The sequence below is a fragment of the Pocillopora verrucosa genome, chromosome 3 (assembly GCF_036669915.1).
Source record: "Pocillopora verrucosa isolate sample1 chromosome 3, ASM3666991v2, whole genome shotgun sequence".
NCBI lineage: Eukaryota > Metazoa > Cnidaria > Anthozoa > Scleractinia > Pocilloporidae > Pocillopora > Pocillopora verrucosa.
The window spans coordinates 3589999-3615954 of record NC_089314.1 but is presented as its reverse complement, the minus strand read 5'-3'; the positions used below and the strand labels follow the sequence as shown (position 1 = coordinate 3615954).

General features: G+C 36.7%; 2 protein-coding genes across 5 annotated transcripts; both read left to right on the top strand.

Moving 5' to 3' along the window:
• The first annotated feature begins 97 nt into the window (after positions 1 to 97).
• Positions 98 to 16569, top strand: LOC131774444 (6-phosphofructo-2-kinase/fructose-2,6-bisphosphatase 1-like). Of its 3 annotated transcripts, none has more exons than XM_059090459.2 (19): positions 98 to 302; positions 4743 to 4883; positions 6263 to 6359; positions 6963 to 7026; positions 7153 to 7227; positions 7486 to 7542; positions 8790 to 8911; positions 9674 to 9735; positions 9927 to 10000; positions 10658 to 10729; positions 11058 to 11111; positions 11380 to 11475; positions 11880 to 11984; positions 12426 to 12467; positions 12556 to 12597; positions 13154 to 13199; positions 13342 to 13404; positions 13987 to 14050; positions 14684 to 16569. In XM_059090459.2, the coding sequence occupies exons 1-19, from the start codon at positions 110 to 112 to the stop codon at positions 14688 to 14690; spliced, it is 1476 nt and encodes a 491-aa protein (XP_058946442.2). In that variant the 5' UTR covers positions 98 to 109; the 3' UTR covers positions 14691 to 16569. The 3 variants fall into 3 exon arrangements, with proteins under 3 accessions (XP_058946442.2, XP_058946441.2, XP_058946443.2); XM_059090458.2 differs by having other exon boundaries at positions 8703 to 8911; positions 14684 to 16565; XM_059090460.2 differs by lacking the exon at positions 98 to 302 and adding an exon at positions 3680 to 3817 and having other exon boundaries at positions 8703 to 8911; positions 14684 to 16520.
• Positions 16570 to 19126: 2557 nt separating this feature from the next.
• Positions 19127 to 25618, top strand: LOC131774454 (uncharacterized). 2 transcript variants are annotated; one of them, XM_059090472.2, is made up of 11 exons: positions 19127 to 19520; positions 19862 to 19907; positions 20419 to 20607; positions 21475 to 21738; positions 22130 to 22402; positions 22830 to 23105; positions 23330 to 23500; positions 23641 to 23820; positions 23976 to 24201; positions 24500 to 24627; positions 24841 to 25618. In XM_059090472.2, the coding sequence occupies exons 1-11, from the start codon at positions 19200 to 19202 to the stop codon at positions 25089 to 25091; spliced, it is 2325 nt and encodes a 774-aa protein (XP_058946455.2). In that variant the 5' UTR covers positions 19127 to 19199; the 3' UTR covers positions 25092 to 25618. The 2 variants fall into 2 exon arrangements, with proteins under 2 accessions (XP_058946455.2, XP_058946456.2); XM_059090473.2 differs by having other exon boundaries at positions 19130 to 19520; positions 23985 to 24201.
• The last annotated feature ends 338 nt before the right edge of the window (positions 25619 to 25956 follow it).

Here is a 25956-nt window from a genome sequence, read left to right as displayed (position 1 = left end):
TAGTAGTACTACTACTACTAACAATAATAACAATAAGATAAAAAAGTTACTCTTAGCGGGCTTTCATGATCACGTGGCTCAAAACAAGAAATTTACCGGCGTGACAAAGATGGCGGCCGAACTTGAGGAAATGGCGCCTCCATTTTCACTTCATTCTATGGACGATACTGGTTCCTCTGGTAAAAATACGATAGAATTGGGGACCGAAGAAGAAGAAGAAAAAGGGCAGGACCACAAAGGGGTTTTCGTTTTAAGAGAAAAAAGTGGTGTTATTCACCCGGTTGACTACAAATATAGAGTTGGTAAGTTTTAATTCAATATTCACGTGTACTTTTGCTCAACAAACGCATGACTGGCGATTCAGACAACGCAATTGAGATTTAGATTGTCTGATTTAAAAGCAACCATTATACTGTAAAAGCCTTTTTTTTTTACATACATCTGAGCACTCAACATGAAGTGTATCGGGCGTGGAAGCTTTACCTCCAAACAGTAAAATGTTGCAACAACTACAGCTTACAATAAGCTTACCACGCCACATCAAGCGCTTACCAAAAATATCCGGCCGATCAAACAGTAAACTTTTGATTTTTTGTAGCCAAGCGTTATTAGTTCAGATAAATTGTCGTCTGGGGTCTCGCATCCCTGTAATGTTCTTGTTGTGGTTGTTGCTTACATAAGCTAAGGAAACTTCTGCTATTTTTCGGTCATCCACTTTAATCTCCTTCTTTGCCTAATGTCAGTGGCATTACATAATCTTTTAATGGGTCAATCAGAATGAAATTTGGGGAAGGAGGAGGCTGTACTTGGGAGGGATGCCATGTCAATATTGTTACAGGGCTGAAGGGGGATTTTAGCATTTACTTAGCTCTTTAACACTCGAAATGTCACCCTAGTAGAAACTCTTTATTGTGGCCAAGTTACATAATCAACTGAGTCGTTAAAACCAGATCATCTTGCATTATCCCCACTTATGCAGCACCACAGTTTCTTTATTCAGTACATGTACATTTTTCCAGTTTAGTATAGATAGAGAGAAGGTGATTTTTGAGCTTCGAATCGGAAAAAGATAATGGTATTTATATATGACAGATGTTATAGATAAACGTGCACTTTAGAAATGGCAATTATGATGCTTGCAACATTCTCTGAATTCCCAGCAGTATGCAGGATGCCAGTCAGATGAACAATCTGATATTGGCCTGGCTTACTGTTTCTGGAGTGTCTGTGGCTTTGTGGTACAGCTCCAGGCGGGGAATCTGTAGGTCTGAAGCACGATTCCTCCTAGTGAATCAGAATTTTGTCTTTATCCTATGCTCATGGCATGATTAAAAACATCTTTAGATAGGAAATTACAACTTTGATCATGGCACATCTTTGGACTGTGATGGTGTTGTGAAACTTCCATCACATTTTTTTGGAAGGAGGTGAAGCGAGGACTAATATTTTAGTTATCAGAGAACTGCTTCTATTTGGCACTCCTTTATAAGGACCAAATCACGAATAGTGTCATTTGCTGAGTTTTTGGGTACTTCAGGTACTTGTGATGATAGAGACTTGTTTTCATTGATAAGAAATACTTTTAGTTAATCTGTATTTGATACTCCAATTTTTAACTTAATTATACCACTAATTTTACCATTTATGATATTAGGGCTATGAAACCAGCCAAATATGCCACAGTATTACACTGTAGAACAGGGAAAAAATATGAACAGAAAGAGGGGCCAAAAAGTCATCTGGCTGAATAATCCAAACTTTGATAGTTTGCTTTGGTTTTTCAGGCTCGACTTATTTAAAAACAATTACCTTTAAGCCCAACAGATTTTTTTTGTAGGTCACAAACAACATTTAAGGTCAAAAACAACACTTATTATCATTAGTTTTTTTGTTTTGGTTTCATCTTCCTTGCACCCCCTCTGCAATCTAGAAGATGCTGAGATAATGTTTTCAGAATTATTTATCAAACTAATAATTAAAACACTAGAAAATGAAATAGCAGTAGAATAAAATATCCCTTGTTCTAAGGGTTTGTATATACTACGGGTGGACATTTTGTTTTGTGGCTAAATTTTCCTTATTCCCCTGAAAAATACTACAACACAACTTGCAAAATAACAGCGTTTTTGCTTGCATGCAATTGGGCTTAAACACATCACGTGATTGATTATTCCAGAGTTCACACTGGGGGATATTCAAGAATGTCACCTGAGTGATATTCTCCAATTTTCAAACCTTAAATCTAGTACAATAACTTTTTTTTTAAAATTAATTCAAGATGAGAGAATGTTTAATGGTTGTTATAGAAGAAGGGAAATATTTTTTTGTTCATAAAGAAAACTCAAAGGAAAACATTTCATGCAGCATAGAACAGGTAATGTCTGCAAACCAATTTAGTGTATATTTGCATGCCAAATAGAGGTTATTGTTTATGTATTACAGGACTGTGTATTTTTTAGACCATCATAGGTATTTTCAGATAAGAGATGAAAAAAAATGTTTGATTAAGTCAACACCTTTCAGTTAAAAAATTGGGTCAGTCAGATGACAATTAAAGGGAAGTAGGGAAGGGATAACTTTAACCAAATAAAAATTCACAAATTAATTCTTAGATTTGTACCCATATGTCAAAGTAGAAACCCCTTGTACTGTTAGTTGGAAAATATAGGGCTGGCTATTGAAAGAGGTCTAACACAAACCACGGTTCTATACAAGGAGTAGGTGTTAGGGATTCTGTATCCTTCCACAGGTAGCTTTTGATAATAACTATTATTTTAGATAAAAGGTTCAGCTAAATTGAAGATAGTGTGGAATGTTTTAAGGCTTTACTTTGTTTGTGGACATTGATGAATATTTCTTGGAACCCCTAAAACCAGTTTCACCTCTGTGCATGCTGAAAAATATTTTTTGAAAATTTTTTTGTTGTATTATTTTGACTATACCTTTGATACAGCTTCAACTGTTGACTTCCACAATCTGAATTGTGATTCTCTCTTCTTGCCACCTTAGGTTCTCTCGTGAAATTTTAATGTAACAAGTTTAAAGAATTTGAATGCTGTTATACAGACTTAGGTGTCATTTTCTGGCTGTCCAAGTCTATTTAAACTTCTTCATAATGTTTTTAACATACAGTTTTCATTCAAAGTACTACAAAGAGTAATACAACTTACCATATGTAACTAATTTATATGTCAATACAGCTATGCTGACCTTTCTACATTTTGTAAGTTGTGAGCTGTCTTTTAAACACTGTAACATTTCAGTCCTTTTTACAAAATCCAGCTGATGATATCCACGCAAATTCTGAAATCTCTTGGAATATTTAATTATTGAAGATAAATATTGGTCAACTTCATGCATCATCACCTTTCTGTGGGATGTTTCTTGAATGGCTTTTTTCATTATCCTGGTTATTGTCAAAGCTATTAGAGCATGACTAACCAGTCTGAGAATTCTTTCCAATAGGTGCTTCTCTGATAATAAATAGTTTTAACTTGCTTCTTGGTGCTTAGTGAAACTCATAACACTTTGTTAATCTTTAGGATTTAGGGGTTTTGTTGCCATGGAATTTTTGGGGTACTGATAGAATTTATGATTGCATATGCAACAACAAACTTCAAATTGAAAACCACAAGGAGGAATATTGATGAATCAAAATATTAGGATTTGCATGATAATAGTAATCTTTAAAACTTGTTGCATCAGGCAGCCTGCTACACAATTGTATTTTCTGTAGAGCAAGTAAAAATTTCCATCTGAAGAACTCAGGAATTGGTAATGGAGACTCGCAATGAAGATGTTGTTTACAAGAATCCAGGTTTTGTTATAAATACATCTTATGGCTGTAATTGTCATTTAGATATTCAAAGAATGCCTGTTTGAACTTTTGAGAAATATTCATCACAAACTTACTAACTTGTGGGTTATTTCAATTATCTTATGCACATTTTCATAAAATGCATGAAAATCAAGTAATTCTCACTAGTAGGGATTAATTTTTGTGTAACTGGAGTCGGCATTTTATCAATTCAAGTCAAATGCTAGCTTCAGGAATGGTTAGAGTCTACAATTACCATAAATGAATGTGGAACAACTGGTTTGTTATTCCACTAAGTGAGAGAAAGAAGCTGTCTTGGAAAATAAAATCCCAGGAGTTCCTTGTGCAGTCATATGATGAAAAGTTGAGAAACAACATTTATGTTCACATTTTTGCTATATGCTGTAGGTTAAAGAAGAATTCAGGTTGAAAAGATTTACATCCAGGTTGACTAATGTAGTTTTATGTTTTTCCTTGTTGAAAAATCTAAAGTAATTATCTGACATAGTGGAAAATGCAAATGAAACCAGTATTCTACACTGTAGATGTATGGTCACAAAATACCCTCGTAGTAAATGGCAAAAATAGATAAAGTTAATACTGTGATGACAACTGTGAGTTGTTATTACATATAGATGAAAAGTAACTTTTAGTAAGCATAATGTAGATATAAGATAAGTTGGTTTTACACCTGAGCTGATAGTATAAAGTGGTCACTTTTTCTAAAACTGACTTTGTGAGTGTCAGCCCTACACTGGAGGGAATAGGAGAGTCGGCTTTAGAAAGTCTTTATGGTGTCCAACTTACACATGGCAAGTTGTAGGTGTATGGTACATTTCCATTTTTAAAAAAGCAATACCAGACAAATTAAAAATTTAGTGCTAATTTGAACTGACATTTTACCATTTTCTTTTTTAATTTTTAGATACTTGCTATCCTGGATATAATCCACGTTTTGTCAATGCACCAACTGTTATCACGTTGGTTGGTTTACCAGCAAGGGGCAAAACATATATGGCCAAAAAACTGGGCCGTTATCTCAACTGGATAGGCATCAAAACAAAAGGCAAGGTTTCTTCAGTACATAATTAAAAGTGCATGACTTTTTTGTTAGTGCATGCAGTTTAAGGGCATCAAGTCCCTGTATGGTCTTCTCTGCTTTTTTTGTTTTTTCAACTCTCTCTCTCTCTCTCTTATCTCTTACATGTATTAACATATTGAACTATATGAAAGATGAGGATATTGAGTGTGCTTTTTAGCAAACCTCTTAAGTTAGCTACCAAAAGTCTCTGTTTTGGTGAACTAATTAATTCTTTGATTGTATAAGCCAATCTGAAAAGACATTCCATTTTGGATCACATGCCTACCCCCAATATTGTGTTTTAAGGGCTTTGCCCAGGTCTCTCTCTTTCCGCAAGCTGTAGTTTCTAAAAGGGATTCACATGACCCAAAATTAAATTTAAAAGCACACAGCATATATATACGTATCCCCTTTTTATAGAAGAAAAAAACATTAAATTTAGCTTTTTCTGGAATAATTATCCTTACCATTAAAAACTGCATATCTTAACTTGTTAAAGATCCCATGTGGAGTAGCAAGAGTTACATTGTGACCATTTCTTGGAAGTGTTCAATATACTTGACTCAGGAACAAAAAGTTGGGTTCAATCTCTGGCCTTCATCTTTTCACCCAGCACATTCTCTCCTCTGCTCAGCAATGATTGTGCCAGGACTTTGACTTGTAGTCTAGCACATTGTTTATCTAGTTGTCTTTTCTCCTACTTTTTTAACAATTATTTGCTTAAGGCAAAGTGAACATTGTTGAATAATCCTTGAGACAAAGTCAAGGAGATTATTCAACAATATTTGCTAAGCATTATTGAATTTAGTATAATTGCTTACTCAGGAGATTTTGAATTTAATTGTAAATTCTTTGTTTTTGTGGACTGTTCTGTGACAATTGATCACCTTGCACAAGGTGATTATAGCAAGATATGACATAATCCACGACCAATCAGAGTGAACACATCTCTATAATCACCACAGCAATTATACTAATAAAGTAAATAAATATTATGATGAATAGCCCTTTACATGTTTAACCAGTGGTAGTTGTTTAATACATGTATATGTATTGCATGACAGTATGATTGTAATATTCAAATTTAAGTAAAATTTTGACATTCTCTAGTGGTATACAGTGTTCTCCTTTTCAGGCAGTAACCAGTAACATTTACCGCCTGTAGCACCTCTTATTACTGGTTAACATTGCTTGGAATTCTTGAAAATTCAACATGTAAAAGGATTGCTTTATGGGGGTGAAAATTTATTTTACCTGTCATGCTTAAAATAAGGGAGAACACTGGTATATCATACTAAGGCAATAAGTTACAGAAAGTTTGTTAAAAGGACTTGCAAATAGATGCTTTCTTTTTCTTTGTTTAGTGTTCAATGTTGGTGAGTACAGAAGAAGGGCAGTGGGGTCTGATAAACTACATGACTTTTTCCGTGTGGACAATGCTGAAGCACAAAAAGTTAGGAGGTGTGTGGGTTGGTGTAATTAGTAAATATACATTTGTAAGGGAGGCCAACTAGGCTAGTGAACACATACATTCACTGGCAAAGGGCAATCATCAATTGTTAGATCCTGACATGTGTACTATACAACAGCATAAGTTTTGCCACGGCTTTTCATTACACCAGTACTAAGACTGGAACAAAGAAATCAGCATTAATTTATTAGTAACAAAACAAGTGGCTCAAATTAACTGGCACAAAATAATTTTGCATGATAATTCCATAAACCTGTTTAACTTTTTCTTACAATTATGGTGCATTTTCCATCAGACAGGTGACAAGAAAGGAGATAAACTTACTGATTGAGGGTGTAATAATTGTTTAAATGATTATTTTATGTTTTACCATCAAACTCAAGAGACTGAATGTGATCACCTTCATAATGGGATATTGGGATGTGTTAGTAAACCCCAAAGACAGAAAATGTTTAGCATCACTGTGCACAGTAATTTACATTGCTTGATTGGCATACCTAAGCAAGGCAATCACTCTCAGAAGTTTTCCATTGTTCACTGCTTTCTGAGTTCCACAGTTGAAAGCAATTCAAAAACTTGTTGTTTTCCTACAGACAATGTGCTATAGCTTGCTTGGAAGATGTCAGCGAGTTTTTAACTCGTGCTGGACAAGTTGCAGTAAGTATCTTCTGTTCATCATAGAACAAATTGTTTATACCATGGAACTTGTCTATGAATATATTTCAAATATTATTGATAATGTTATACCAATATTTCATCATTCTGTCTTTTGATTTTAACCAGATATTTGATGCTACAAATACAACATTTGAGCGAAGGGCCTTAATCATGGACTTTTGCACAAAAAGAGGATTCAAGGTAACAAACATGCCACTAAAGCTAGGCCACAGTAATGAAGCTTACACAGCTTCCATAACTCAGGACAGGTTTTGTCAGTGTGACCATTGGTAACATACACATGTACATGTTACCATTGGCAGTATGCATGATTTTATCGCTCTGAGTATTGTGTAGTCAGCTGTCTATACTCTGTATTTTGGTTCACCACAGTATTTTATGATGGTGGAGTTGTATGTCAGCTTCATCAACTGAATGATATTTTTATTTATTTTTGAGGTGTTTTTCATGGAATCCATTTGTGAAGATTCAGATATTGTCGCTGCAAATATTAAGGTTTGTTTATTTTTTTCGTGCAAATTGCATTATTTTTATACAGATTAAATAATTTTAATGAAAAGATAAATTCAATATAACTTTCTTTAAGCTATCATGCTGTAGCCACAGCTCTGTACCTCAGTTTTTTCCCATCTCTGTTCCCTTCACATGGCTTGTTCCATTAGATCTGCCCTAGCACATAGAATTATAATGCTAGGGTAATTTATGTATTTATGTGAACAATGCAGACCCAAAATCAATGTTGTAAAGGCAATAATTTGACTTTTGTTCTTGTAATTCACATGTAAATCACAGTGTTGAAAGTTCTTTGTCTTATTACCAATTATATTTGTTTTTCCTTGTTGAGTCAAACATTTTTTTATGGCATGTCTCATTTAATTGCAAGCAACAAACTTTACCAGCCAGGAGAATTAAAATCTAAAGAACATTTAAACCTGATGCACTTAGTCACAGGGTATAGGAATTAGTTATCATTAAGCAATACCCTGGTGTCAAAGCTATTGATAGACCATGGTCAACCGTGGTCTTTCCATGGTGCTCCATGGTCAACAACCATGGTTTGGCAATGGTGGAACCATGAATGTTAAATGGCACAAAATTGACTGTGGTCAACCTTGGTCAAGACTTGTGGTCAATAGGGCTTGTCAGTGTATGAGTTACTAAGTATGGTGCGTTTGTTCGTGCAGTTGTTCCTCTGAACACAAAACCAACTGACCAGAAAATTAATGAAGAGAAGCAATCTTTGTCCTTGCATCCACCTGTTTGATCACTCATTCATTCATTCATTCATTTTTATTTATTCCATTTCCTTCCTTTAAGATTTCTCTGTTCTTCTTGCTTTCATTATTTACTGGTAAACTGCATTGACCGTTCTGTATGTCTGTTTAAGATGTGTGCGGATAGTTTACTCGACCCTAAAGTACATGTAAGATTTGACAATGTTAATTGAATTCCAAGTACCTTTAATATTTTTCATCACAGGCTAGTGCTTTGTTTCTATATATAAAAGACAAAGGACCTTGGCGCACGCAATTTCTTCAAACTCCGTTTACATTTCTAGGCTTTCTTGTCTTTCCTTTTATTTTTCTTTTCCATCAAGGTTTTTAACTTCCTAAACTAGATCGTGCTGAATTTGCTTTTTGTATTTTTATTTACAGGTGATGGGACATGAATTTCTCAGTAATGAGGAGTTTAAAACATGGGAGGTATGGGTAGATTCTCCAGCTTCAACTTTACCTCCACAGGAAGTTAAAGTTTTCAGCCCAGACTATGTGACTGTGGATCGAGATACAGCCGTTAAAGATTTTAGGAAGCGTATCAAGCACTACGAGGATGCATATGAACCACTTTCATTAGAAAAAGAGGGGTGAGTTAAAACAATTCTGTTAATTCTGGTTAAAACAAACAAACAAACAAACAGACAGACAAACAAACAAAAGCAATAGTTCAAACTGGAAAAACCCTTTACATAATCTGTTTACCCTTCAGTCCCTAATCTCAGTATTTTATATTCTCCATACTGTTCTCTATACATTTACTAAAGTGCTGACAAGGAGAATTTGTTTAACAATCAAGAGCTTCTTTAGTTGGTGATCATTTCCTTTTATCTCGTGACCTTAATGTGTGATTCAAGGGTAATTGGGTTGATTAATGCTCTGACCTTTCTTTTCTCCCCTCTTACCGTCCTTTTAATTTATCGTCCTCTCACTGTGGTTCAGTTTCTCCCTTCTCTCTTGGCAATTCCTGCGTAAATTATACTATCCATCAGTTTCCCTTCAATATGTACTCTCCCGCACTCTCCCATTCATAATCCATTCTTGTGTCCAATCTTCTCCCAACACATCTTCTTGCTTTCATCCTTATTTTATTTTTTTCTCACCTTTCTCATCCCATTTTTCCTCCTCACACCTATCCTTGCTTCTCGGCATTTGACGAGTAAGTGACGATCTACTTGTACAATTTATGATTTCCCCCCCCCCCCCCAAAAAAAAAAAAAAAAAAAAAAAAAAAAAAGAAAAACAAAGCAAAACAAAAGAAACAAACAAAAACAGCAAGAATCAATTTTGACATAGCTGATAGATTAATTTATACATGTATTTATTTCTCTACGTATTTTTCTATTTAAAAGGCATCTTTCATTCATCAAGATCATCAATGCAGGAGAACAGTACATAGTAAACAGCATTGATGGTAAGTCTCGGAAATGAAATATGATGAAATACAGAAGTTCAATATGAATTGATTAAAGCTAATTTTGGAATAGTTTTTAGAGTTTGCATGACTTGTTTCATGAAGATAATAACGTTGTAAGTATTATGTCAAAAATAAAGGTTATGCAGAGTAAACAGTTACATGTTTATTGGTTGAATATTGTTCGGTAGGTTACCTTCAAAGCAGAGCAGTCTATTTTTTGATGAACTCCCACATCAAGAAGAGGTCAATATATCTTGCTAGGGTGAGTTTTTTTTTCCCCATTTCCTCCAGACTGAGACCGAGAGGAATGATTCACTCATAGTGCAAATACAGGTGTAACGGAGTAAACCTACTTTGGCGACATGTGTATTTTGTATAAATTTTCTAAGCAACTAACCTAGTATTGATAGGGATTTTGGGGGTAAAAACAAGCCAAATCCTGAGGAATACTTTATATTTAATACATAATATGAATACGTCCCATTTATTCTATGGTAAGGTAGTGTTGGGGTAAATCCGAGCGATCTCATTGGTTTTTACTTGGTAGGGATTTTGCCATATAGACGATTTCCACGGAAACGGTTATGGGCTGTGTATTTTTTTTCTTGAAAGCCGGAAAATTCCAATTAACTAGTGCAATATAATAAATTACTTACTAACCTTACTTGCCCGAACAGTACGGAGAAATATTGGCCCTCGGTTGTTTTTGTATGGCCCTCGTGCTCGGTTTGTAAGAAGTTAATATTTACATTTTAAGTACGAGATGAGGGTCTTAAACTTGTCCACTTTTTTGTGGCAAGGAGAAAGCACACCGAATATTTCATAAACCTCACAAATACTATTGTTTAATTATTTTGAAAATAATTATATCTCAGTATTTTGATATGCAAGTCCTCAAAATTGTTTGGGTTCATTGTAGCATGGTGAGAGTGAATTTAATGTTCAAAAGAGACTTGGGGGCGATTCTGATCTGACAGCCAAAGGAGAGGAGGTATGTCGCTGTCATTAACACTGATTTTGTAATTGAGGTATTACAGACCTTAAGCAAGAACACGACGGCGACGGCGACGGCGACTGCAACGAGGACGTGGCAAAACAAAAGATCAGAACAGTGGCCTTGCACGTGCGTTTTAAAACTTTGTACGTTTCTTAGCCGTCCTTATTGCCAGTCGAAACCCGATTCTTGATACTTGAAGTTTTCGAGCTTCAAGGGTCAATTTTCATGAAATTCGGGACTATCAGCAAATCTTTGACTTGACTTTGCAACACCAATGAATGAACTACGCTCAACAGCATTCTCGTCTCTTTATTTCCTACAGTTTTCATCAGCTCTGGCGAAATTTATCGAAGATGAAAAAATCAAAGATTTAAAGGTTTGCAGAAACGTTATGTAACGAGTATCTGGAAATTAAAAATTTATCTGGCTCTCTTAGGTTTTTTTTCTTGTTATCGAACAAAAATAAACGGCTCACAAGATTATTTAGTTGCCCTCTGTCGTTGAACAAATTCAATGGTAAAGTGGTTGAACCTTTGTTCGTGTAGTCTCATCGTCCGGCGAGAGTAATCCTTAACCTAACTGTTGTCAATAACGGGGGAATAACTTTTTTTCCCTTTTTTTTAACTTGGTTGCATTAATTTTAGGTTTGGACAAGTCAGTTAAAAAGGGCAGTGGACACTGCTCAGTATCTCAAGGGAGTGACAACTGAGAGATGGAAGGCACTTAATGAAATGGACCACGTAAGTCGTTCCTTGTAGTTGTGCCAAAAAATGTTTTGTAATGATGGTATTTTGTGTGCTTTTCTAACGTTGGTTTCCTGCCTCAAGAAATCGTAGTAAGCCATGCGAGTTTATCATTCACAACAGGGCTATTGTGTAATGTTCCCGAGGCTGAATCTTGGAAAAAAATGTCAGATAGTGAAACCGATATCTAGTCCATTAATCTGATTGGTCAGTTCAGTAGTTGTTTCCAAACATGTATGTGACAAATTTTGCTGTTTGATTTGACTTGTTCTGTCATTTCATTTTTCAGACGTTTATTTGATTAAATAATCAAATTATTGATAAAGAAAATATATTGACTAATTTTGTTTGTTTTTTTGTTTTCTATTTGTCTTGTTTCTTTTTTTTTTATTCGATATCAGGGCATCTATGATGGAATGACTCTGGATGAGATAAAAAAGATGGACCCTGAAGAACACAAAGTTATAGAAGAACACCCGTTCAATTATCGATACCCCAGGGGAGAGGTAATGCGTCCTTTCCGTTACAAATTTCTTCCCCCCTCCCTCCCCCTCACAATGTGACATTTACCTTTGTTCAGGTCGAATCAAGTTTTTCAAGTTTGTCTTCCTCGTTGATTTTACAGTAATGATAGCAGTGTTCTCCCTTATTTTAAGCATGACAGGTAAAATAAATTTTCAAACCGGTAAAGCAATCCTTTTACTTGTTGAATTTTCAAGAATTCCAAGCAATTTTAGATGGTAATAAGAGGTACTACAGGTGGTAAATGTTACTGGTTACTGCCTGAAAAGGAGAACACTGATGATAGGTTTTATTTATATCAGAGAGCACTCGACAGTTTTAGAAACACCGATTAATCCATGGCTCTCACTGAAATTACACAAACGAATGATCTAAGTCAATCAATGAAATTCTAAAATCTTGACATTTTCTTTGTTCTCTTTTAGTCTTATAGTGACGTATGCGCTCGACTCGAACCAGTAATAATGGTAAGTTGACAATCAAGAACATTTACGACTTGCCCACGACCTTGAAGCGATGTTAATTCGTTGTACTGTGTCTTCTCTTTTACTTTAGGAATTAGAAAGACAATCCAATGTCTTGGTCATTTGCCACGAGGTAAGTTTTTTTTTTCCCCAATTCGTTTGCTTTATTTGACAGACTGCTCTGCTCTGCTCTCATCTTTTGTAATTCATTGCGATAACTCCGAAGAAATGACAAGAAGCCAAATAGAATATGCACACAAAAACAGAGCAGTTGTCTTAATTATTTTAGAGGTTTAAGTTCCTTATTAGTTTCTGCACAACCATCTCATGGTTCCTTCTCTGAAGAGGGACTTTCATGTGGAAAATGAATTACTGCACAAGAAAATTGAACTGTGCTACTCTATTAATTCTAGAAAGTTACATGAAAAGTGCCATTTTGATCCTACTTCCTGGGTTTTTCTTTAAAATGCTTTAAAAGTTGAACATTATAATTATAACACGAACTAAACCAAAAAAACTTAAGTAATAAGTAGTTGTCTCTTCGTTTGCTTGTTAGTTATTTATTAGCTTTTCTTCTGTATCCTTTATTTGCTTGTTTTTCTTGAGGAGATGATAGAAAACAAACAAACCAAAGAAAAATGAATCATGTTGTGGTGACACGGTCGCTCTTTTCTTTGTCCCTCGTATAGGCTATCCTGCAGTGTCTCATGGCATACTTTCTGGACCACAGCTCAGGTAGGCTTTTCAACATACTGTTACAATCAAATTTAGCTTCTTTATCGGTGCTGCTGGAGCTACGCAGTCGCTATTTTTTAGATTATTGCAAAAAGAATGAATCATACAGACAAAAGGGATAACTTTAGTATTCTCTCTTTAGGAGAACTGCCAAATCTTCACATTCCTTTTCACACAGTCTTCAAACTGACGCCGATTGCTTATGGTGAGTTGAAAAAAAGTGTTGCATCGTTTGGTGAGCTAATTAAATCAATGTATTTTCATTTTGATAGACGATTTAATCAGCGAAACGTTTAATCCTTACTTCCACATTACTGATCCTACAATCTTCGAAAAATTCTGGAAAATAACGACAAAAAATGTTTAAAATGAGCAAATTTTCTCAGCATGTGATCAACAGTACCCTACTCCCTCTTTGCGATGTTCATAAAAGTCCTGGCAACATTCGGGAAAGCTGCCGTCGTTTTTTGAATTAGGGAGGAAGGGGTGGGGGGAGGGAGAGAAGGCATGGAGAGTTTGGAACTCTGAGAGCAGTTTTTACAGCATACGTTTGGACACAATATTAACGGTTTCCAAACAACTTTGGTCCAGGATTGTAGCGGTATATAGAGAGCTTGTCATGTACGAGGCGAGTGCGTAGCCTAGCTCAATTCGTCGTTGCTCATTTGGTCGTGTCTGCTACCGCTAAACGAAAGGTCTTAGGTTCAAATCCTCATTTTCAAAGACCAGGCTCACGATTTGCCAACATGTTTACCTTTCTCTTTCCGCTTTGTGTTTGTGACTTTAGGCTGCAGAGTTGAGAGGTATCCACTTTCCCCAGTGGCTGGGACAAGCCCACCAGGCTCAAGCAGGTAAGAGATTATCCCTGAGATCCTTAGAAAAAATAGATGGCCCTTGTCATCGCGCCCCCCCCTCCCCCACGCCCTTTTGTAATTTATTGTGTAACTCCGAGAAAATTACAAGAAGCTTAAAAGAATATGCACACAAGAACAGAGCAGTTGTCTTAATTATTTTAGAGCTTTAAGTTCAAAATAAGTTTCTGCACAACCGTCTCGTGGTTTCTTCTCTGAAGAGGGACTTTCATGTGGGAAGAGAACATATCCGCTTTTCAAATCTTGTTCAGGTTTCCAATGATTTTAAAATGCGGTCGTTAAGCCCTTCTTCTTCTCTGTAACGATGCCCAACAATTACAAGACCTCGATAAAGTGCACAGAAAGCACAACATTTTGACAATATTGCTTTTTAGAGGGGAAGAGTCAATTTGATTCTTAAGTTGAGTGTCTTTTACCTCCATGGTAGAAGGAGGAATCTCCCTCGCAGCCGTTGTTTAGTTGTTGTTGTTTAGTTTTTTTCTGGTGTGCTAATGAGACTATAGAAGGATCGGCATTTAATCTTATCCGTTCTTCTATTAAGCCCTTTTCTCAAGAAAGTAATAACCAGTAATGTTTGGCACTTACATTGGAAAAATTATGTTGTTATTGCAGTACATAGAGGCCCAAAGACAGATAGAGGCTCAAAGTACCGGATTCAAAACGACTCCATATTTAAGCTCGTTTGTACCGGGTAGTTGTAACGTTAATTTCATGCTACTGGCAGAGCCTCGTTCTGAGAATTGATTTTGCCAATACGGTAGACCGTCTTTTGTCAAGTGGTTAATCTGTGGCGTGCACGCTATCCTCTTACTGGTCGGGTTTATGAGCAGTCAGGGACACTAACTTTTGTGTTCTAAATCGAGCTTACTAAGAAGCGCTCTCGACTTCGGTCATATTAAAAGAAACAACAACAACAACAACAAAACAGATCATGAAACGATGTTAAATAATTATGAATATCGACATATAATGGTATTGTAAGACAGTCGTAAATATTGCTCAGTTCGAAAAGACTGGGGCGTAATCAAAATTTAAATGATTTTTCGTCATTTATATTATCCATTGCGTAATGACAGAAGTTTACATGCGGGTAGAAAGTAGTTTAAGGGGGGGGGGGGGAGGATTTGGTATACTGTAAATACATTAGCATACTTGAATCAAAGCAATCCATAACTCTACATAGACAGGCATATGCTCAGACTATCATAGATCAGAGTATCATCAGAGAATTTTGGAGCTACTTTGTCAAATAAGACTTAAAAGTTTTTGGTTAATGTCGGTCGAAACGTTAGACGAAATAAGCTGAACCAACTACATAGACTTCTAATTTGTTACTTCTATGCGTATTAAGAAAACAGTTATGAGCCGATAGAGCCAAAGCTTCGTATGTATTGGCTTTACATTTATTTAGTCATAACACGACGCGTATGTTTAAGATAGAAGAAGCTGTAGGGATAAAATTATACGTAAATATTGATGTGTTAATGTAAGTGAGGATTTGTTTTGCTTATAAAACAACTGAAGAACTTAATTTCATACCTCTGTTACATGCGTAGAGCAAAGAGACTTGCGTCTAATACCTAAATTATGTATCTCACATGATCAACTTTTTGAGTGAGAAAATGAAGCTGGACCAATTCTTCAAGTTAATTGATTATAGATTTAGGTAGTATGAAATCGTTTTCGTCGACCTCGGATCCAGTCCTTCACTATGAATAGTCCATTGCAATCGTTCCTTTTGCCTTGTGCCTGCCTGAACCGTCAATTGTTTAAAGAATGCATTACTTAACGACGGTTGTTCCCCATTCGTACTAAACAGACGAAACCTTTCACCCTTTGCTTTAATGGCAATGTTATTGGCGGGAAAATTATACTGCATTGAGAAATTACACATGAAACATTTCAAACTGATTTTGTTGCACACGTATTGTAATCAGTCTTTTCCAGCGGATGTGGAACGATGACAAGATTTAGCGGCTTGCTCTATGGTAACAGGGAAATTAAAGATCAAACGGCGAATTAAATATCATGCAGTGGCAAATCGAGCGGGTTAACGTGGTTTGAGTTCCTTCGGAAATATTGCAATATGCTTGCCCTTAACTCTGGCATCCGCATGGCGTAGATTATAGGATTGATCAACGAATTCGAAAGCAAAATAGTCTGCCATAACATATCAACATGGAATTCTGACTCGAAAGTTATGTGTAACTCAGGATGAAAAATGAGTAGAAATTGATACGTTATCAGTGGTAACCAAGTGAACAATGATCCGAGAGTGACAAGAAATACGGTTCTGGTTAGTTTTCTATCCCTCTGGACAGCTGCCCCGAGATGTTGAAGATGACGACTGTAGCGGACTTTGAAAAAGATACTGGCATAAGAAATTAAAATGGTGAAGAGAGGAATGAAGAAACATAAAAAATAAAAGATGTAGTAGCTTAGGTCGTTTGAAACGATCAGTTGTTCAGTTGCTTGCATGCTTGCTATAATGACCCAGAAGACAATGATACTTGCTCCATAAACCCAATTTGCCATAAAACGATGGTTAAATGGACAAAATGTGTCGTGCAGTCGCTCCAAAGAAATAACAGCGAGATTGATGAGCGATGCAACGGGAAAAAATCCTAACGCGGCTTTTAAGCGAAGTAAAGAAATATCAAAATTAAAATTCCACAATTGACAAAACTCTGCCATTCTCAATTCAATCTGAAGAGGCCCTGAGACTGCCCCGGCCAAGAGATCGACTACCGCTAGATGGATGATCAAGTATGTACTTCGGCGCTGTAGCTGCTTGCGCTGTTTCACAAATACAATAATGGTGATTATATTAAAGATGACTATGGCCAGACATTCAGTGATGTGCACAAAAAGCCATGGAATACAGTGGGAGGCAGGAACTGGCATCTCGTCGTCTTCGCCTGTGATATTGTGGTTTCTGTGGGTAGTGTTGGCAGCCATTTAATTCCCAATGATTTTCAACGAAAAATGACCTAAAGGATAAGAAAAATCGGTTGTTCTAGAGTTTTTTTCGCTTCTATGAAGGCTTACACCGTTCGATGACACGTATGAACTGATGTCAAACGGTTTTACAACTCTGAGATGCCTATCAAATCCCATTTAAGGAGCTTGGACATAGCGATTTGCTTAGCTCTAAATTACTGCCACATGAAACACTGAGATGCTTTACTGAGAACTAATTTGCACTTTCGGTGTAATTTCAGATAATCGCAGGTTATTGGCAAGTTTAAAGTAATTCTTCCACCTTAGTACCAGGCAACTGATACACTTACTGATGCCGAGAGGTGTTTATCTGCGTCCACTTTCTATAACCCAACAAAAGAGCAATACGAAAATATTCGTTTCTTTATTATCGATGATTACTCGCAAAGCAATTTAAGTATTGACCCAATCACCTCAAAATGAAAAAAAGGTGCCTTATTAAGACAACACAAAAAAGTTAGACCTACGTGATACCTGGCTCAATCCTTCCTCACTATATGGAATTTTGAGCCTTCTAACATTATTAGCTAGGCTCCTCACAGTCTGTTTCGTTTCCTTCGTCGGTTTATGCCATTTATGTTACATTTTAGTTCATTGCAATGGCTAGTTGATCATTAGCATAGAAATTTCACAAACTTGGGTGCCTTAGCCATTTTAAGTCAAAAACTTTCGAACAGCACTGAGATCGAATGTTTTCGCAATTATTTCATACAACGTACCTTTCTGGTGAACTGGAAGATGTTTCTACAATATTTTAAGTCATAGAGGAAAACGATTTTCATTTATGACAACCTTTTAGCTTTTTTATTTCATCCGGCAATTGCGGATGAACAAGCCAAATGATGTCTCTTAATAGATCAACACAGCAAATTACTTTTTGTACCTAAAAAAAATGCAGAAAAATTGGGCAAAAGTGAAAACTTTCAAGCATAATTTCATCATATTTCTACTGAATCCTCGATTCTTTTAAAGATCAAATATTCAGAAATAAAATCTAAAAAGGAATTCCTCCGGAAAGTTAGTCTGTCAGATAAGTTCATAACGTGGGCTGCATTTCCGATCGATTAGCGCGTCGCTTAAAGTTTCCGAATTCTAAACTGATCCTAGGAAATTTAAGGAGTCCATCAATTGGGCTCACCACGTTTTGATTGAAAAATAAATCCATTTTTGTTGGCTAAACACAGCTCATTTTATTATTAATTTGGACAGTGCAAATTAGTAACTTCTAGACTAATTCGCACAAATTTTAAAACGAAGCTTTGTTCAATTAGTGACTTATTTTACGGGTGAGCAGATCGGATTTTTAGAACTAATTTACACGAATTTCAAGCCGCAAGAAAATGGGAATAACAAAGATAATACGTTCGCACACATAATTTATCCCTAATTTGTTTTTTTGAATAATAGAAATTTACAATTACCAGAGACTATAAGTAGAGGTAGCTCCCGCGAAAAAGAAAAAATTAAAAGCAAAAAGAGCGTTATTAGGAACGCTAAGCCAACATATTTAATACACAATGACATTTTGTATAGTAGGCTAAATGAATCTTTGAAATGAAGGTTACAATCTTGACAACCAATTTTGGTCGAGCGATAGAGGATTTTCAACGGCAGTATTTACATAACTTCATCTTAACACGAGAAGGGGGGAGGGGGGGTAGAGAGTTTTGACCAGACCGACCTTTATGACTTTGTACAGCTTACCCTGCATTACCATTACCAAATAAGAGCAGGAGCGAAGTAATGGCTCCTAAAAAATTGCCGACGTTGAAGGTTCACTCTCTGATCGTAATATCCATTTTCTGTTCTAAAATATCTTACAGAAATGTTACACCGCCTGAGATATTAGAGTTATCTTTTAATGGGGAAACAGTCGTTGTAAATACGAGATATTAACATGGTAACTTCGTGCCTGATTGTTCCAGCATTTGAACATCTGGACGGTGTCTCTAAGACTGAATGTCCCAGATACTACAGAAAGCTTCACGGGATATCAAAACAAATACGTAATTTGAATAGGTATAGAGCAAAGAGGTCAGCATTATGTATCAACATAACTGCTGGCAGAAACTCAGAGCGGAAGTCAACAAGGTTTCTATTTCACTGATCACAAGAGATATTGCCAAACATGGAGACCAAAATTGTCAAGCATTCAAACGTTCTCCTTTATGGCTTTTCTTTCCATTTGATTCTCACCCTGGGCTCACTTGGTTTTACGTGTTACTCATTGAACCGACTGGACAGTCGTCTAACAGCTATTGAGCAAAATTTGATGCTGAAAAGTACTCCATATCAACACGCAAATGATGTGACTATTAAAATTACCTCTGAGAACGCGCCTGGAAGTGGATGGAAGACGACGGACCAAATCGTCAAAAGAGATATTTCAAGTCCTTCTATCTGTAGCAAGTGTAGAACGGTTTGTTCCAACTCGAATACACAACAAAATGTGAGTTATTGTTCAGTACTATTATTGGTCACAACGTTTTTATTTATTTTTAGCTTATAAGCTCACCGCACAAACAACATGTCACTTTAAGGTTAATTATTTTCCTCATACTGTTATATTATTTTCCTCATACTGTTAATTATTTTCCTCATCACACGTTGATATGATCGTATCATATTATCATATGATATCAGCAGACCTCAAAGAAACCAGCTGAAATGACATCTACACTAGCACGGCTTTTGACGTAGTGATTTTTCATGAGCTAGACACAGATTCCGAGATTCCGAAGTTTCCAGCCTTGTAGTTTGCCATGAGCCCATATTTTTTATGATCAACAGAATAAGACACTGGATAAAGGTCAAGAGAAGATCGTCTGCATTGAAGGTATAATCATAATGTGGCTGTAGTCTGCGAGTAGCCCCTCATTATTAACCCTGAGACTTAAGCATTTCTTTGCCATCGAGACGTCATAAGGCCTTAATCAAAGCGAGCTAGCGAGAGGCTTGTGACGCGAGCTCTGGCACTGATCGCTTTTCTCCAGACCTCAAACTTTATCTCGGGTAAAGAAACGCTCATACTGTGGCGCGAACTAGTGACAGCCTGCTCGTAGTCAACACGTTCCTGAATCTCGCCGCAAGAAAGCGGTCGAAATTATGACTCCTTACGGTACAGAGCTGAATAACGTCAGCGCGTGTCATAAATTCGCTCAAGAATCCATAGCAACACGGTGCAAGGTAATCAAAGCGGTGTAATAAAGATAAGCACACTGAAGATAAGCACACTGAAACAGAAAACTGCTGAGCTGCTTACACCGCCTGTCACACATATTGAACAAATTGTAGCAAATCTACACGTTCACATTACTCCAATCGTCACAATACTTTGATTTTATCAGGTCGCACTGGACCTCAAGGTCCACCAGGCTCTCGTGGACCAGCAGGTCCCCAGGGACCTCCCGGTAGAAAAGGAAGAAAAGGAAAAAAGGGGCCACCGGGTCCCCAAGGGAAGCGTGGAATCAAAGGACTACCAGGACCCCCCGGAAAATCAACAGATTCAAAAAGAGGAAGTAATGTGCGGCAGTTAGGTAAGATTTTCGTATTTTTAGCGTCATTCAGTCTTAAGTTTGCTGTGATACGGATTGGTGTTATTTAGGAATTGGTACGAACGGAAGCATAGGACGAAGCGACTCTTGCTTTCTGAGTACTCTGCAATCTTACAATATGCATCCATATCTATGTAAACTTGAAATACATTAAAAATACATTATGAAATCCACTAGAAATACAATATGGAAAAATAAAAAATTGATATAACAGTCATAGCAATGATGAGTACTTTAGTGCAAAGGGGATTAGAAAGGGCCGGCGGGCACGCCTGGTTAGAATGGAAGTTGAATAAGGGGGGTAAGTTTCCAAAGAAACTGTGGTGCTACGTCGGTGGAAGAGAATAAAAAGGTAATTAAGTAGTATCAACTGACCTGATAACGTAAATTGACCACCATAAGAATTTCAAAGCTGAAGTTTCGATCAGATCAAATGGCGAAGGGCTAACGCTCGAAACGTTGGCTTTAAAACTCCTAACGGCGGTCAGTTTACGTCATCAGCTCAGTTGATATTACTAAATTTTCCTAGAATGGAAGTTTTGTTGACATCCCATCGTTGTGACTAGCTCCTGTTATTGGGCACGACTCTCTCCAGTCGTTGGTGCATTGGTGTCTCTTGAAGACAAAACCAAACACTTCAACGTGTTGATGTCTGCTCCATAAAACTGTACATGAAGTTAAACACAAAATATAAGCATTATTCTTCCACAAGTGGAAATGTACTTTCAAATTTGATGCTATAAACTTTTTTGTGTTAGTAATTATTGCGCCAGCTCTGAGAAGTTCTATAGCGTAAAAGAATGATCTTTGAATGAACTTGGAATAAAAAATCGTATTTCCCATTTTCAGAAAAACCACATTTCACTACAAAACCTTCCTCTTTGACGGTTAGAGAGAATCAAAATGTGATATTGTCTTGTAAGGCAGCTGGGTTTCCAAAGCCCATAATAACGTGGTATAAAAACGGACGAGTGATCGAGCACGAGAGGAAGCAATTTGAAGAAGGACACCTGGAATTTAGAAATATCCTTTTTGAAGATCGTGGTCTCTATACCTGCACCGCAGAGAATATTTTGGGTAGAGAAAAAATAACCGCAAATATCACAGTACAAGGTTTGTTAAATGAATTTACATTTCAGTTCATTAGCTTACATTACCGTTGTCTTCGTTCAACGTCCAATGATCCGACTGTTGTCAGTCCTCGATACGGGTTGGTTCGCCTCATCTCGGTCTCATTGCTTGTCAAGTTACTCAACAGTGATTGAACAGTCTCCATAATAGATATTACTTAGAACTAAAAAAACCAAAGTGGGTAAAAAAAAATAAGTGAAAATCGTCTCCCAATTACTTCTATTTCAAAATATGGAGCATTTTTGGGGGGTATATTTTTAAGGTATTTGTTTTATTTTATTTGTTTGTCTGTTTGTCTAAGTGATTCTAATAGTAAGATGTTACAAAATATCTACATGTATTAACTTTCTTGCGTTTAATTTCTCTGCACTAGTACCAACAAAATTCGTAATTAAACCAGAGATATCTGTGACAGCTTACACAGCACGGGACTTTACTCTAAAATGCGACATATTTGGCCACCCTACCCCCGTGGTAACATGGAAAAGAACGCACGGTGAACTCCCTGTTAGCAGGCATGTCATTTCTGGCAACAAGCTGACAATTCGCGACACGACAAAAGATGAGTTTGGAAACTACATTTGCCAAGGGGTGAATCCGTTACAAAGTGTGATAGGTGTGATATGGGTCGTGGTTAAAGATCCAGGTTAGTAAATAACCTAAAGAAGGACAAAACATCATTGTCTTTAAAAGTACTTTTACATGTGGCTACGTCAGATCAGCAGATCACATCCCTGAGCCTATTAAGCATTCCAAGATATTCAGATGAAAAGTATCCACAGTTGGAAACAACAGGATTATTATCATGATGATTATTATTATCATTATTAGTATTATTATTATTATTATTATTATTATCATTATTATTATCCTGATCTTCATTGTCATTATCATCATCATCATCATCATCATCATCATCATCATCATCATTATTATTATTACCTTTGTTATTTATTAAACAGCTTACAATTGCTTCAGTCATTTAATTTTGCCAAAGTAGGCTGAAGTCCTATTTTGCCATTTAGTTCAATATTAGTCCAACAGCCAGTTCTTACTACGTTTATCTGTGCTAGTGAATCCTTACATTGTTTCGAGCCCTGTAAGTAAAATACAGGTGCAGCGTATTGGCGAATCTGTTAACTTAAGTTGCTCCGCTGGTGGTACTCCTTTACCGAAAATCCAATGGATCAAGGACGGACGACGAGTAAAATCAACAGCAGAACACCACAGCAATGGTTTGATAAGGAGTGAGCTTGTCATTCATCAGTTCAAGCCGAACGATGCTGGAAACTTCACATGTCTATTCTATAATGATAAGAATGCTACAGCCGAAGCTAGTACAGTTTTAGGTAAGTATATAAAATATTTGAACAGGAAATATGATATATACACCAATATAAATGGCAATTAATAGTCAAAATTACCGTTTCTTGTCGCTGGCTTGCATGTAAAAAGATTTTTACATGTTTAGGTTCAGTTCTCCAGTGTAGGAAGTTTGGTAGTCGGATCACCTTTCTGTAAGGTTTCACATTGCCCTGAGATTAAGTTAACGATTCTACTTTGTCTTTTTCAGATTTAATCAATTGTGGCAATCCTGGTTCTCCACTCAATGGACAAAAACATGGCTCGCACTATTGGACAGGGGAATCTGTGTCTTTCACATGCATGCCAGGATATCGACTCATTGGGCCGTCTATGAGACTTTGTCTTCCATCTAGTCAGTGGAGTGGAATACAACCTTCATGTAAGTGCAGCTTCTGTACACTATCTGTCATTTTACAGAATTCTAGTTACAAGCTGTCTAAAACCACTCAATAATGGTATAATTTAGGGCCCTGTTTTGGTTAAGTTGGTTATTTCATTTTTGGTTTTTGGTCAATATAGGTCAAAGAGTATGTCCTCCATTGAAAAAACTGGAAAATGGCTTCACTCACGGACAGCAAAACTGGGAAGGGGAACGTATTTCATTCAGTTGTCAGCAAGGTTACTTGCTTAGAGGATCATCAGAACGTCACTGCTTGGGTAATGGATCATGGACAGGAGAGCAGCCTACTTGTGCATATGGTAAGATATTCTCTTGGTAAACAACAGACAGCTGTTTTATATAATTAATTCAGTAATTTCTTTACTCAGTCGTTTTTTGAGTTATCATGCAGTTTTGTATCCATTCTTCAGAAGATAATGAAGAACCTTATAATTTTATTTTCCTTTGACCTCATTGGCGCCAGGCAATGCCTATGCTCTGTATTTCCCGGGAAAAGGAACGAGCGACTATGTTATCTCTGGAGGTATGCCAAGGCTAAATGCCATGACAGTTTGTTTATGGATGAAAACCACTGCAAGTAACGAAGGAGTACTGCTGAGCTACGCTGTTTCTGGCCAGGACAACGAACTGCTTCTACATGACTATAGGGATTTTCTTGTCGGGGTCGGAGGCTCAAACAGGTAAGAGCATTCTGACTTATTTGATACATGAAGTTGCGTTCAAATATGGAGGATTAAAACACTCAGACTCACTGATAAGCAACTTGGCAGCACACACGGGTTATTTCGATAATGTGAGCTTGACTTCGCACACCAAAGCATCAAAATTAGGAACAAGTTAAAAATAAAATGATGAAAGAAGTGTTATAAGTGATAATTGTTCATCCCTGCCTCTCTCTTCTTTGCATTTATTTGTGCTGATAGTTTATTTATTCCATCTAACACAAATTGTTTACTTACAATCCCTGCCTCTCTTTAGACGTACCTCTGTATCAGCAAATGATGGAGACTGGCATCACATTTGCACAACGTGGGAGAATATCGCTGGATCATGGAAATTGTTCAAAGATGGTCGAGTTGCAGCTTCCGGTCATGGCCTCGCAAAAGGTAAACACCTCTGACGTCACTCGGTAAAACTTACCGATTGCCATCGAATAAACATAATTCTTCAGGCACCTCTTACATTGAACCCCGCTGCTTCATGCAACATATCAGATTCTTCTATTTTTCGCTCTCCAAAGCCTGATATTAGTTCAAAATAATGAGGTTGGGGTTCCCTCGTATGAAAGCTTAAGTCAGCCCTCACTTTCTTTACAATAGGTCACTGGATCCGCGGAGGTGGCGTCCTTATTTTAGGACAAGAGCAAGACTCTCTGGGGGGGAATTTTGAAGCAAGCCAAAGTTTTATCGGTAAACTCACAGGTGTCAACATTTGGGATCGCGTGATAAGAGAAGATGAAATCATGCGCATGTCTAAGAAGTGCCAGATAGGAGAAGGGGACCTCTTTCAATGGCGCAACTTCCAAACTAATGTGCGAGGCTCAGTGAGGTCAATTTACCCATCCTGCTAAAGTCCAAAGGAGATGGACAGTACACCGGCGGAACGTACGTCGTGAGCCGCATCGAAAGTGACTCCATTGATTGTTTTTGTTGTTGTTGCAGCTTTTTTCTTCTCCGTTTCAAAAAAGGAGAAAGATATAATATTGTTTGCTAATTAAATTAACCTATATTTCATACATCAATATACACAAAAAATAAAATTACATGAGAGAAAAAGAGGAATCGTACGATAAAAATAAAATAAAATAAAATAAAAAACAGAAGATATCGATAGTGCAGGGTTAAAGTAGGAAAGTAATTAATACTAAGAAGATTAATACATGAAAAGTGCTGTTTAAAGAGTGTCCAAAAGACTCCATAGTCAGACATAAAAAACACTCCATTACTTTATGACAGAAATGGATGTGGAATATTTTTAAGCCTTGTGACCAAAGTTAATGCTATTTTTTTATGACTATTAATAGTTTCATTATCTACTCCTGCATATGACTGCATATGCTCACAATAATAAAAACTTTTCATGGATATTTAACCTCCATCAATTCAACTGAATTCTTTCCCTTCATTTTCATTGGCACATTGTTGAGCAAGGATCATTCTACGTAATCTTCAGGCATCCTGTGAGAGACCAAGGCTATCGACGCCTTTACTTAAAATCCCATCCAAATCGACAGCTAAGTGGAAACTGATAGTTTTACCTGCCACTTGAAATTTTCTCAAATAGATTTTCCCGCGATCCTCGCAAAAAATGTTTTTTATCGAAATTCGAAAGATAGAAAAGGTACAACTATTTTCCTTCTATATGATCCTTTTTAGTTTCGAGTCATAATTGTATATCAGTTGGGCCTAAATGGCGTCCAAGGAAGTTCTTCGAAA

Coding starts and splice junctions, on each gene's coding strand:
- LOC131774444 (XM_059090458.2), top strand. CDS start 110: ATGGCGGCCGAACTTGAGGAAATGGCGCCTCCATTTTCACTTCATTCT. Junction 11,112..11,379: donor AAAAAATCAAAGATTTAAAG/GTTTGCAGAAAC, acceptor CATTAATTTTAG/GTTTGGACAAGTCAGTTAAA. Junction 11,985..12,425: donor ATCGATACCCCAGGGGAGAG/GTAATGCGTCCT, acceptor GTTCTCTTTTAG/TCTTATAGTGACGTATGCGC.
- LOC131774454 (XM_059090472.2), top strand. CDS start 19,200: ATGGAGACCAAAATTGTCAAGCATTCAAACGTTCTCCTTTATGGCTTT. Junction 20,608..21,474: donor AAGTAATGTGCGGCAGTTAG/GTAAGATTTTCG, acceptor TCCCATTTTCAG/AAAAACCACATTTCACTACA. Junction 23,106..23,329: donor CGAAGCTAGTACAGTTTTAG/GTAAGTATATAA, acceptor TGTCTTTTTCAG/ATTTAATCAATTGTGGCAAT.